The 10,377-nt window shown below is 34.8% G+C and overlaps 1 protein-coding gene across 1 annotated transcript; it reads left to right on the top strand.

Moving 5' to 3' along the window:
* On the top strand, positions 1 to 5,611 carry LOC133680591 (methylmalonate-semialdehyde dehydrogenase [acylating], mitochondrial-like). The gene is made up of 19 exons (XM_062103613.1): positions 1 to 153; positions 262 to 365; positions 548 to 619; positions 714 to 875; positions 980 to 1,058; positions 1,160 to 1,314; positions 1,588 to 1,651; positions 2,258 to 2,337; positions 2,643 to 2,708; positions 2,962 to 3,012; positions 3,126 to 3,277; positions 3,694 to 3,784; positions 3,865 to 3,945; positions 4,368 to 4,445; positions 4,581 to 4,616; positions 4,705 to 4,748; positions 4,846 to 4,924; positions 5,177 to 5,267; positions 5,421 to 5,611. Exons 1-19 carry the CDS (start codon positions 123 to 125, stop codon positions 5,531 to 5,533), a joined length of 1,629 nt encoding a protein of 542 aa, XP_061959597.1. The 5' UTR covers positions 1 to 122; the 3' UTR covers positions 5,534 to 5,611.
* The last annotated feature ends 4,766 nt before the right edge of the window (positions 5,612 to 10,377 follow it).

Below are 10,377 nucleotides of genomic sequence, written 5' to 3'. Positions count from 1 at the left end.
ACACTAATCACTCTTTACTAGCATGCAAAACACGGATATATATCTTATAAAAAAAAAACCATTTATCCTAAAAACATAAAAATCGTTGAAACAAGGAAGAAAACCCCCCCAAAATAAAAACTATGTTGCCTCTTAAAATCTCGATTCAACGAGGTAAGAAACTTGCGCAAGATGATTTCATAACTAATCATCAATCAGTTATTTAAGCCGTGTTACAAGGTAATCCTGATTTATTTTGATCCTTTTGTTTTGTTTTTTCAGCGAGAAATCTAAAGGCCTTGAAGCCTTCGATCTTTGCTTTAAGAAGCTCTTATTATTTTTCCACTGGTGTTGTTGAGCCTTCTTCAAGCCTCCGTAGCCCTCCGGTAATACACTCTGTTTAAATCTATACATACATACATATAGTGCATATACGATGCTTTATGGTCTGTTTGGTCTCTTAGAAAGTTCTTCAAAAGCTTGAGAAACTCTACTTCACTTATCTAATTTATACAAGATTATTATTGCTTTCTTCTTCTCGTTTTTATGATTTTTTTTGTTGTATCAGAGAGTCCCGAATCTTATTGGAGGAAAGTTCGTTGATTCGCAATCATCTTCAACCATTGATGTGATAAATCCCGTGAGTATATGAACTTATAATGTTCTCTCTCTCGTTTATTGGAAGTTGTTGTGGATTGTGGTTTTGGGTTTAATGGATTGACATTTGAGGATAGGCAACACAAGAAGTTGTATCACAAATTCCTTTGACGACGAATGAAGAGTTCAAAGCTGCAGTCTCTGCAGCAAAGCATGCTTTTCCGGCGTGGCGTAACACGCCAATTACTACCCGTCAGCGTGTCATGCTCAAGCTTCAAGAGCTTATTCGTAGAGACACTGTAAGCATACTAGAATTTGTTCTGTCGTATGTTGTTGCGTTTTATTCGTATTATTTTTTATTGGCTTTTGTTTGATGATTAGAATCACTTTGATCTTGTTGTAGGATAAGCTTGCGATGAATATTACTACTGAACAGGGGAAGACCTTGAAGGATGCTCATGGAGATGTTTTCCGTGGGCTAGGTTAGTCTATCTTTTATTCCCTTTCCTAAAATCTCTTTCGGTGAAAAGATTGCAATTGATTACTTCTATACTTTCTCAATTTTGATTGTTTTCTCATACAGAGGTGGTGGAACATGCTTGTGGAATGGCAACTTTGCAGATGGGAGAGTATGTCCCAAATGTGGCAAATGGAATTGATACCTTTAGCATCAGAGAGCCACTTGGTGTATGTGCTGGGATTTGCCCTTTCAACTTTCCGGCAATGATTCCTTTATGGGTAAGCCTTCAGCATTCTTCTTCACAATTTGTTTTTTCCATGCATTTACGATGCCTGCATATTTCATTATCACAAAGGTGGAACTTAAATTTTGCTGTTAAGATGAAAACGTGCAGTTAACCAGGCCACCTTCTAGCTTCTAGCTTCATCTTGAAGTTGATCATGTTTCACAACTGTACTAACATTTAAAGGATTCTCTTGTTGTGAACAAATCTTGAGTTCTCAAAGAAAAAAAGTAATTTAAAAACATGTACGCTACCTTTTTTGCTGCAGATGTTCCCTGTTGCAGTTACATGTGGCAATACCTTTGTCTTGAAGCCATCGGAGAAAGATCCTGGTGAGAATTTACTTGTCCATGCTTTGTGTATAAGGTTTGGAGCACCTCTTCATGGTACCAAGTTGTGCTATATTCAGGCAAGAGAGATATTTCCTATCTTCTCTGGTCATAGATATGTGGTTTAAAAGCTTTTAGAAGTTGGTTACACTGATAATGCAATAGCTTCCTATGGGTATTGGAAGCACCTTTGGCCAAGAATTGTGGGACTTTCCATCAGGTGACCTCTTTTATCCAACAAGAAAAGTGTTTGGAAGCTTGAATCTTGTGTCAGATTTTCTGCTCCTGTCATAAATGGTGTTTGCCTTTCTTTTTCCTCTTATTAAAAATTGCTTTCCACTTTGAATAGTTAATGGAAATTGTTCAAAGATTTGAAAATTGCACCTGGCATATCCATAGGATGCTTTCTCTTGCATTTTTTAGTAATGTGAAGAAATGTAGTTTTGAAAGTCCTGGAAAATTTGGGCAAACAGCATTGGTCTGGGACAAAGGCAGTCTCTGCCTAGATGTTCACTATCATAGTTCCAAATCCAGGCATATTCTGCACAAAAGAATCAATCATCATACTTCTATCCATAGCAGTAACTTTGTTCTTCGGTGGTGAAACAGGTGCTTCTATAATACTTGCGGAATTGGCAATGGAGGCTGGTTTACCTAATGGTGTCTTAAATATTGTTCATGGCACCAATGTATGATTTTGCTCAACAATAAGCTCTTTTTAGCTAATTAATCTCTATTGTGATTTATTAGCTATAGCTTCCTAAGAAAATAATCTTGAAAAATAGGATTTTGTTTAATTGATTCTAAATTAGTAAGATTTGGAGTTTCATTTGCAGAGTTTTTAGTAAATCTACATAATTAAAGGGCTGTGACATAGTGGAAAAACAATTATATTTCCTGTAGTTATTTATACCTATGATACGGACTTGTGGCTTTTATTAATTGATTTGTCTTTTACAGCATTGTTTTTATAACTTGTTTCTATTTGTGGCAGGATATTGTTAATGCTATCTGTGATGACGACGACATTAGAGCTATATCATTTGTGGGTTCTAATACTGTAAGTTACTCGGCACGATATCCAGGTTTTCCTAATTAATGTTTTATTGTCTTACATTTCACTCCTCAAGCATTCTGAGAAAAATGAAGATCCTGAACAAGATCAGTTTTTAGGTGGATAACCTTTAAATTACTCTCTTGCTATTTTTGGGTGGGCAATGTTCTGGAGATATTGCATTTTTCTGCAAAATTGATATGTTATTATCTACGTGATAGTCACATTAGTACTTGATGTTTTGTTATCATATTCACAGGCTGGAATGCACATATATTCAAGGGCATCAGCTAAAGGAAAACGTGTACAAGTGAGTTCACATCATTTCTTTAGTAATAACTATTCAGTCTCTTGGGATCAATATGATTTCTCCACAATGGTTGGAAGTTGGAATTAACTGGCTATCTGGATTCTTTTGTGCAGTCCAACATGGGAGCTAAAAACCATGCAATTGTCTTACCCGATGCCAACACTGATGCCACTTTGAATGCCTTGGTTGCTGCTGGTTTTGGTGCAGCGGGACAGAGATGTATGGCACTGAGCACCGTAGTTTTTGTTGGAGACTCACAGTCATGGTAAGTTTGTTTCCAATTAAAATCCACAACTCGTTGACTTAATAACTTCTAGCTGGATTTTTCAAATAATCTGCTGTCAGTTAGCTAGCTGCAAAGGAAAATGCTGTTGAGAGAATGATTTTTCAGCCATGACAAGGAATCTGGATCAGTTTTAGTAGCCAAAATAGGATACAGCTCCTTTGTTGAGAGTTGGCACACGCATGTCATCATGTTACTTAGGGAGGCATTTGTCTGTGTAGGTGGGTTCTGAGGCCGCACACAAGATATAGCCTTTATCACTGTTTGCACAGTTGTACATAGATCACATCCCCTTGCAAACTTTTACCATGTTGTTTTATAAAATTAGAAAATAAGAGTAACTTGGTGATTGGCCGAGACATAACTGTATAACACAGAACCTTTTCAAACTTTTCTAGGGAGAATAAACTGGTGGAATGTGCAAAGTCTCTAAAAGTAAATGCAGGAACAGAACCTGATGCAGACCTTGGTCCAGTGATCAGCAAACAGGTATCTTTAAGAATTATTCGTAACCTGTTCTGCACCACCATGATCAAACTTTTACTTGGAAATTTTCTCTGTTTTTGCAGGCCAAGGAACGAGTATGCAAATTAATTGAAAGTGGTGTCGAAAGTGGTGCCAGACTTCTGCTTGATGGAAGAAATATAGTGGTATTTTATTGCATCTTTCTTTTGTTGATGGGACCCAATACTTCTTTTTTATATAATGTTGAGTAAACCCACCTAAATATGCATGTCAGACCAGAAGCATGGAATATAGTGGAAATGATGGATTAATTTAGTAATTGCTGGAAGAGCAAATAGCATTTCTCTTTGCAGTAACGAACTGAAATACATTAGGACCAGTAGTCTTGTACCATTGGCTCTCTTGTAAAGCAAGATGGATAAGGTACTGAGTTTGAGTCCAGCATTTGTTAATCTCAAACATCCATCAGTTTTAAATTAGCTTTGTGCTTTTTTCTTTCCTCCTTCTTGCAAGGGTGCTTTTGCGCCTTTTATATCCTTTATTCTCAATTAAGCTATAACCGAAAAGAGACTGTTCTGCTTACCATTTTGTTTCTGGTGATAAACAGGTTCCAGGATACGAGGATGGCAATTTTATTGGTCCCACCATCTTATCTGGTGTCACAGCTGATATGGATTGCTACAAGGTTTTTTTTTAAGTTACTTTGTAGATCATACTCCAAGAAATCTATAATTTATTAAATTCCTAAGTGTATGAAGATGTAGACTTCAAATTTTGGTGAAAAATTGACTGATCTACTCTCCATACATTTCCTTTGCAGGAGGAAATTTTTGGCCCAGTTCTTCTTTGCATGGAGGTGGGTTAAATACTCCTTTTGTGTTTCTGTGATAATTAGGCCTCTGATCGATTAGCATGGAAATGAATTAACTTTCTCTTAACTTTAGGCTGACAGCTTTGAAGAAGCCATCCACTTCGTGAACAGAAATAAGTACTTTTTTGTTATGACTTCTCATTTGCTTGTGTTATCGTGTTTTTCCTTCAATGAATCGTATCTGGTTTACATGTTTGTAATATTTTTGTCACAGATATGGCAATGGAGCTGCCATATTCACTACATCTGGTGCTGCTGCAAGGAAATTCCAAACTGAGATAGAGGCTGGGCAGGTAAAGAAACGAAGAAACACTGCACAATCATCAAAGAATATTTGAGGGATACAACTGCATAATTTATCTGTTAAGGGCAACAATTTTAGCTCCCCACTTTACTGATCATTCTTTCTATGGCAAGATTTGATAGCTCAAACCACATAAGAGGAACTTTGAAAATTACTTCCAGGATAATTTAACGTTCATATTTTGTTGAAATAGGCACCTTGGGAAATGCATGCATGCTTAACATAATTCGCTATTGTACAGGTTGGCATCAATGTTCCTATACCAGTTCCCCTGCCATTTTTCTCTTTTACTGGCTCCAAGGCATCTTTTGCTGGCGATCTCAATTTCTATGGTAATGCATACATCCTCTAAAGCCTTTCTCTTGCGTTTTGAAACTGTTACCATTCCTATTTTCTTCACCAACATACTGGTTGTATAAAGCTGGCGGCCATGTAAACATCCTTGAGATGGTTAATTTTCTTTTTCTTTTTATAAATAATTGCAGGCAAGGCTGGGGTTAATTTCTACACCCAGATCAAAACAATAACTCAGCAATGGAAGGATCTACCAGGTGGTGGTGGAGTTTCTCTAGCAATGCCGACTTCACAGAAACTATAACGATGCCATGTCTCTACCAATTATCATCTACAATGCTTTTTTAAACCGTAAATAAAGTAATTCGAGGTCTTCTGCTCCCCCTTCCTTGTCGTTTTTAAGCACATGTATCCCTCTCGTCTCTGGCGGGCTACCAAAATCCTCATCGTGTCAATAACAAATTATGGGCACAAATTTTAGGTGACAGAAAAGCGAGGAAACTTTCACTCGCTTCCAGCCTTCTCCCCTTTCCGTTCTATAGCATCGGAGATAGCATCGGAGATCATCTTCAATTCGATTTGGTTTTTATTAAAAAAATAATTAAAATTAGTTTTTTAAAAAAACTAAAACTGGTTTAAATTGATTGGTTTTGGTTCGGTTATTTTAAAGAAAAAACTAACTCAAACTGGTTTGGCTTGGTTTTTTCCGGGGTTTTTTTTATAAAATCAAAATAGAATTGGTTGATTTTTTAAAATTCTAATCGGTTTAATTAGTGTTTTTTATAGTTTGGTATTTTTAGTTTTTTTTTTTTAGGTTTCTTGAATTAATTAGTTTTTGGTTAATTATTTTTTGTTCGGTCCTTTGACTGGGTATTGGTGTTGACAGTTTTTTAGTTAAATGTCTAAAAACTACTGACGTGAAGCAAAATTCTTGTTGGTACGGAAGTAAGATATCGACACCAACACGAAAGGAAAGTGAAAAAGGAAAGGCCAGTATGGTATTTCTATGGAGTAAATTATTTAAAGTCTGAGGTTTTATTACGTGTTGGCTTCAACTTCAGCTTTTGTTTTGTTTTTAGATGTCTTTTTTATAATTTTAATATGTTAATAAAAAAAATTATTTTATACTTTTATAAGCAAAAAATTAATTGAAAAAAATATCATGTATTTTAATACCAAACACTCCTAATGAAATGACAAACTGGTCTTGTGAAAAATTCTAAAAGTACTATTTTCTTAAATCTAGTGTGTTTTGATAATTTATATTTACTGAATTTCGTAAAAACCCGCGCTGAATTCCGATATCCAGTAACGACATTACCAGTGACTTTGACTTCAATTTGTGAGACAAATTCCTGTAAAGGCAAAAAGGGGTGGGCGATGTGAAAGCCACTCTCGCTCCCGAACTTCTGAAACTCACCTTCAATATATTTTTAAAAAAAAATAATTTTTTTTAAATTAAATTAAATTTGATTAATTTTAAATTTTATATATATATATATATATTGATATTAAAAATAATAAAAAATATTTTTATATAAAAAAATACTTTAAAAATAACTTTCACCCCGTTTTCTAAAGGGGCTTTTGTTACTACACCTTTATGGCGTTATAACTATTGTGTTTTTAAGTTTATGAAATAATAAAATAACATTTACAATGTAATAAGATTAAATATTTATTAATTCATGGTCAATTAAAAATGATTTAAATAATATTTATTCTTCTCCGAGATAACAAAAAATATTTTCCGTTGAAATAATAATTAACTGTTTAAACTATCATAATTATGGAAGAATTAGCTAAATTATAAAAAGATCAGATGGTTCTTTATGGTTTATATTAACTTATTATTTATTTTGAAGTGAATAATATTTATTTTCTTAAAAAAATTATAATATATATTTTGTGTTGTGATTGTATATTCATAGTTTTTAAAACCAATTCAGGATAAACATTGAGTTAGGTCCGTTAATCTTGATCAACTCAGGCCAACCTAATTTTTTTATTTTATAAAAAAATAAAAAAATAAATCAAAGATTTTTTATGATTTTTACCTGGCCTGGTTAGTTTATGAAATCAATTCAAGTTTTTGACCGGATCATATTTCATCAATTCTATTCTTATTTTTATTGGTATTTAACCTCATTAAGTCTTGGATCACGAACCAAGCCGTTAAGTAGGTTTTAAATATAATAATATTAATAACTAGTATACAGTGACTTGGAATAACCATGAAAATGAGGTTCTTATTTGATTGAAAGATAGCTACGTGTTTAAAGAGTAGGTTTTGAAAGCTCAAGGACTAAAGTCTAACCATGCATGAACACGAGGACTGGAATCTAAATCACATTTATACCGCGCAGCAAGCCCGTAGGCACGATAGGTTCAGGCGCTTTTCATCAGGGCATGCCCTGCTAAAGAAATAAAATAAAAATTATTTAATGTTTAATAATATAGTGATGGTTATTTAAAAAAAAAATTTATTTAAAAATAATATGAAATAATATATTCTTTATTTTTTAAAATTTATTTTTCATATTAGCATATTAAAAATATTAAAATAAAAAATAAAAAGCACAATTTAAGCTTAAAAACAAACACTAAATAAGAGGCTTTGCTTCCCCTTTATCTTGTTACTAGTTGTTAATGAGATTTTTATTTTGTTACCCGTGTCGTCTAATTTCCTTTTTGTGATCTACATTCCACCATAAAGTTATCAAGTTAATAGCTCTGGTTGTGTTTTAATGATCCGAGGTTTCGACAAATGACAAAATCGCTTCCCTTAACTATAGGATCCCCATTGATAGAACATAAATACATCATTTTTAAATAGAAGATAAAGAAATAGGTAAAATACATTATAGTAAAACTAAGTGTGTGAAACATAGATAAATATAGGCTAATGGTTGCATGTTCGATAGTTTTTTTAGTGAAGTAAATTCGAGTTTTTACGACCTCAATTTATTTAGTTATTTATCCTCTAAAAGTCCAACAAATCTTTTGATGAAAAAAAAAAACCCTTAAAAGTGCCAAAATCCGTGATCAAGTCTCTTAATATCAATTTTAATTGTTGAACTGAAGAATTAGTCAGATGCCATTATAAACAATACGTGTCCTTAGCAATTTTTTAACTGCTGATTTTCAGAGCACAATTAATTCCATCATGTTATGGAATAGCTGCATGAACTCAGTTGGAGCTCCAAGTTGATGCTGAGGACTTGCCGGTTACCAGGTAAGAAGAGAGTCTAGCATGAGAAAGAAGAGTCCGTCAGCATAGCCAAGATGACTGCCCAGAATCAAAGAAAAGGTCTACACCACCATATGCTTGAAAAACTCTTTCAATGGAGTGGGCAAGTCATCCTTGGCTACCAAACACGACTCTTATCTTCATGCAAGACTTGACTTCCTCTCAAAAATTCATCCTCCAATGAAATGACACAAAGATGGAGTGAATGGCATGGTGGCCGTAATTAGAAGAGAAGGCCTGGCATAACAAAGAAGAGCTTGTCAACCTAGCCAAGGAGACTGCCTGAAACCCGTAATGCGGGTTTCTGCCTACTTTGTCCAGGACATAACCTAAATTGCTAGGACCAGGCAAGCCGTCCTTGGATAGCCAACAACTCTTGTTTTGATGTTAGGCTTCTCTTCCTCTTGTATTCACGCTGGAAATGTGATGGTTTTGACATCCTATTTATAACCAACGAAAGAATAAAAATCTGATTCAGATTTGCTACATTATTTGGCTTCACCATGATCAATTTGCCTCAACCACATGATCATTTCTCATAGAGCTAGCTGCCCATATTGGAATATATTCTCATCATGGTTGCAAAGATATCCAAATGCACAGTGCACTTGCTTCATGAGCTTTTTGCTCAGTTTTTCCGGGAAAAGAATCATGACCTTTAAATCTATCCTGCATAAAAATGGTAATCAGCCTTCAGGTATAACTGCCATTTCTTCATGTGATTTCAATGACACGAGGATGGCAAATTTGGTGACCACATTTTAATTTGGTTCAAGTAGTTGCTAATTCCATGGCTAATTCCCAATTATGTAGCTAATTAAATCGAGAGTAGTTAGGCTTTGAAATATTTAACTGACTCTCTGTTGCTGAATGTTAGGGGAGATTAATTTTTACCAATCCTAATCAACGAGTTCAGATACTGCACGAAAATCATAAAAAGGTCGCTTTTTTTCACAAGTAACTGGCCCATATTGGTCTTAGGCTCCATTGAGATTACTGATCAATTCATCTTAGTTAGACCTAATAAGAATATTGAAATATTCGATTCTCATGCACCATTGAGCCGAGAGAAAGACAGTTGCCTAATACATGCAACAGCAGATTTATCCTTGCACATGGGACTCTTTGACTTCCTTTATATATCGCCGTCTATTATCTGCTAGTTTTTCTCGTCTTCCCAAACACTCTGAAGTTAGAGAATTTGGACCCAGTATGAACGGAAGAAGCATGAAGTCTACTACAGGAATGTATGTGAACTTTTGACGAAAGAGTAACTTGAGAGGTTCTCTGTTGACATAAACCCTTGCAAATATGGACAGAGCTCTCCTATCCAACACTTTCCTGGTTCTTTATCATGGACGGGTTCAGATTCCATTGTCAAAATCATCAATCCATTTGAGATGCTCGCACCCCAACAGTTGATGAAGTCAACGCCTATGCCAATAAAAGAGGGTTTTGCGTGACAGATCCCCCCCCTCTCTTTTTTAAGCCTTCTCTTTTATCTGAAACCTCATTTTCAGTTTTGAAAATCATTGGGTCGGTCAGTTTCAACGAGCAGTCCATAGAGGTCCGTTATTCACATGCAATATGCAAATGGACCTTATTTAGAAGCTCAATTTCTGTTCTTTGGAATCATTGGCTAGTTCTCTGATTATTTCTCTTGTAATCCTATTTGGATTCTTGCTTTTTTCAGTATAAGCTCCTCCTTGTTTCCTTTGGACCAATGAAACTTCTTTCATTAATAAATGCCTTCAATTTCAAATGCTAGCCTACATATGCCTTCTAAGTTTTTGCCTTCAGTGGTTGTTTAATTTTTATTTGTCCGGCGACCCTGAGTCGTGTATACCATGGACCGAGGGAAAATATGCTTTCATCTTTTACACCATGACACGCTTGCC

This window comes from Populus nigra, chromosome 19 (assembly GCF_951802175.1).
Source record: "Populus nigra chromosome 19, ddPopNigr1.1, whole genome shotgun sequence".
NCBI lineage: Eukaryota > Viridiplantae > Streptophyta > Magnoliopsida > Malpighiales > Salicaceae > Populus > Populus nigra.
This window is presented reverse-complemented; position numbering and strand designations above follow the sequence as displayed.

Bases quoted from the DNA above. Each gene is read 5' to 3' on its own strand.
- LOC133680591 (XM_062103613.1), top strand. From the start codon at position 123: ATGTTGCCTCTTAAAATCTCGATTCAACGAG. The intron at 620-713 runs GTGAGTATATGA...ATTTGAGGATAG, and splicing joins CCATTGATGTGATAAATCCC to GCAACACAAGAAGTTGTATC. The intron at 4,446-4,580 runs GTTTTTTTTTAA...TTTCCTTTGCAG, and splicing joins CTGATATGGATTGCTACAAG to GAGGAAATTTTTGGCCCAGT.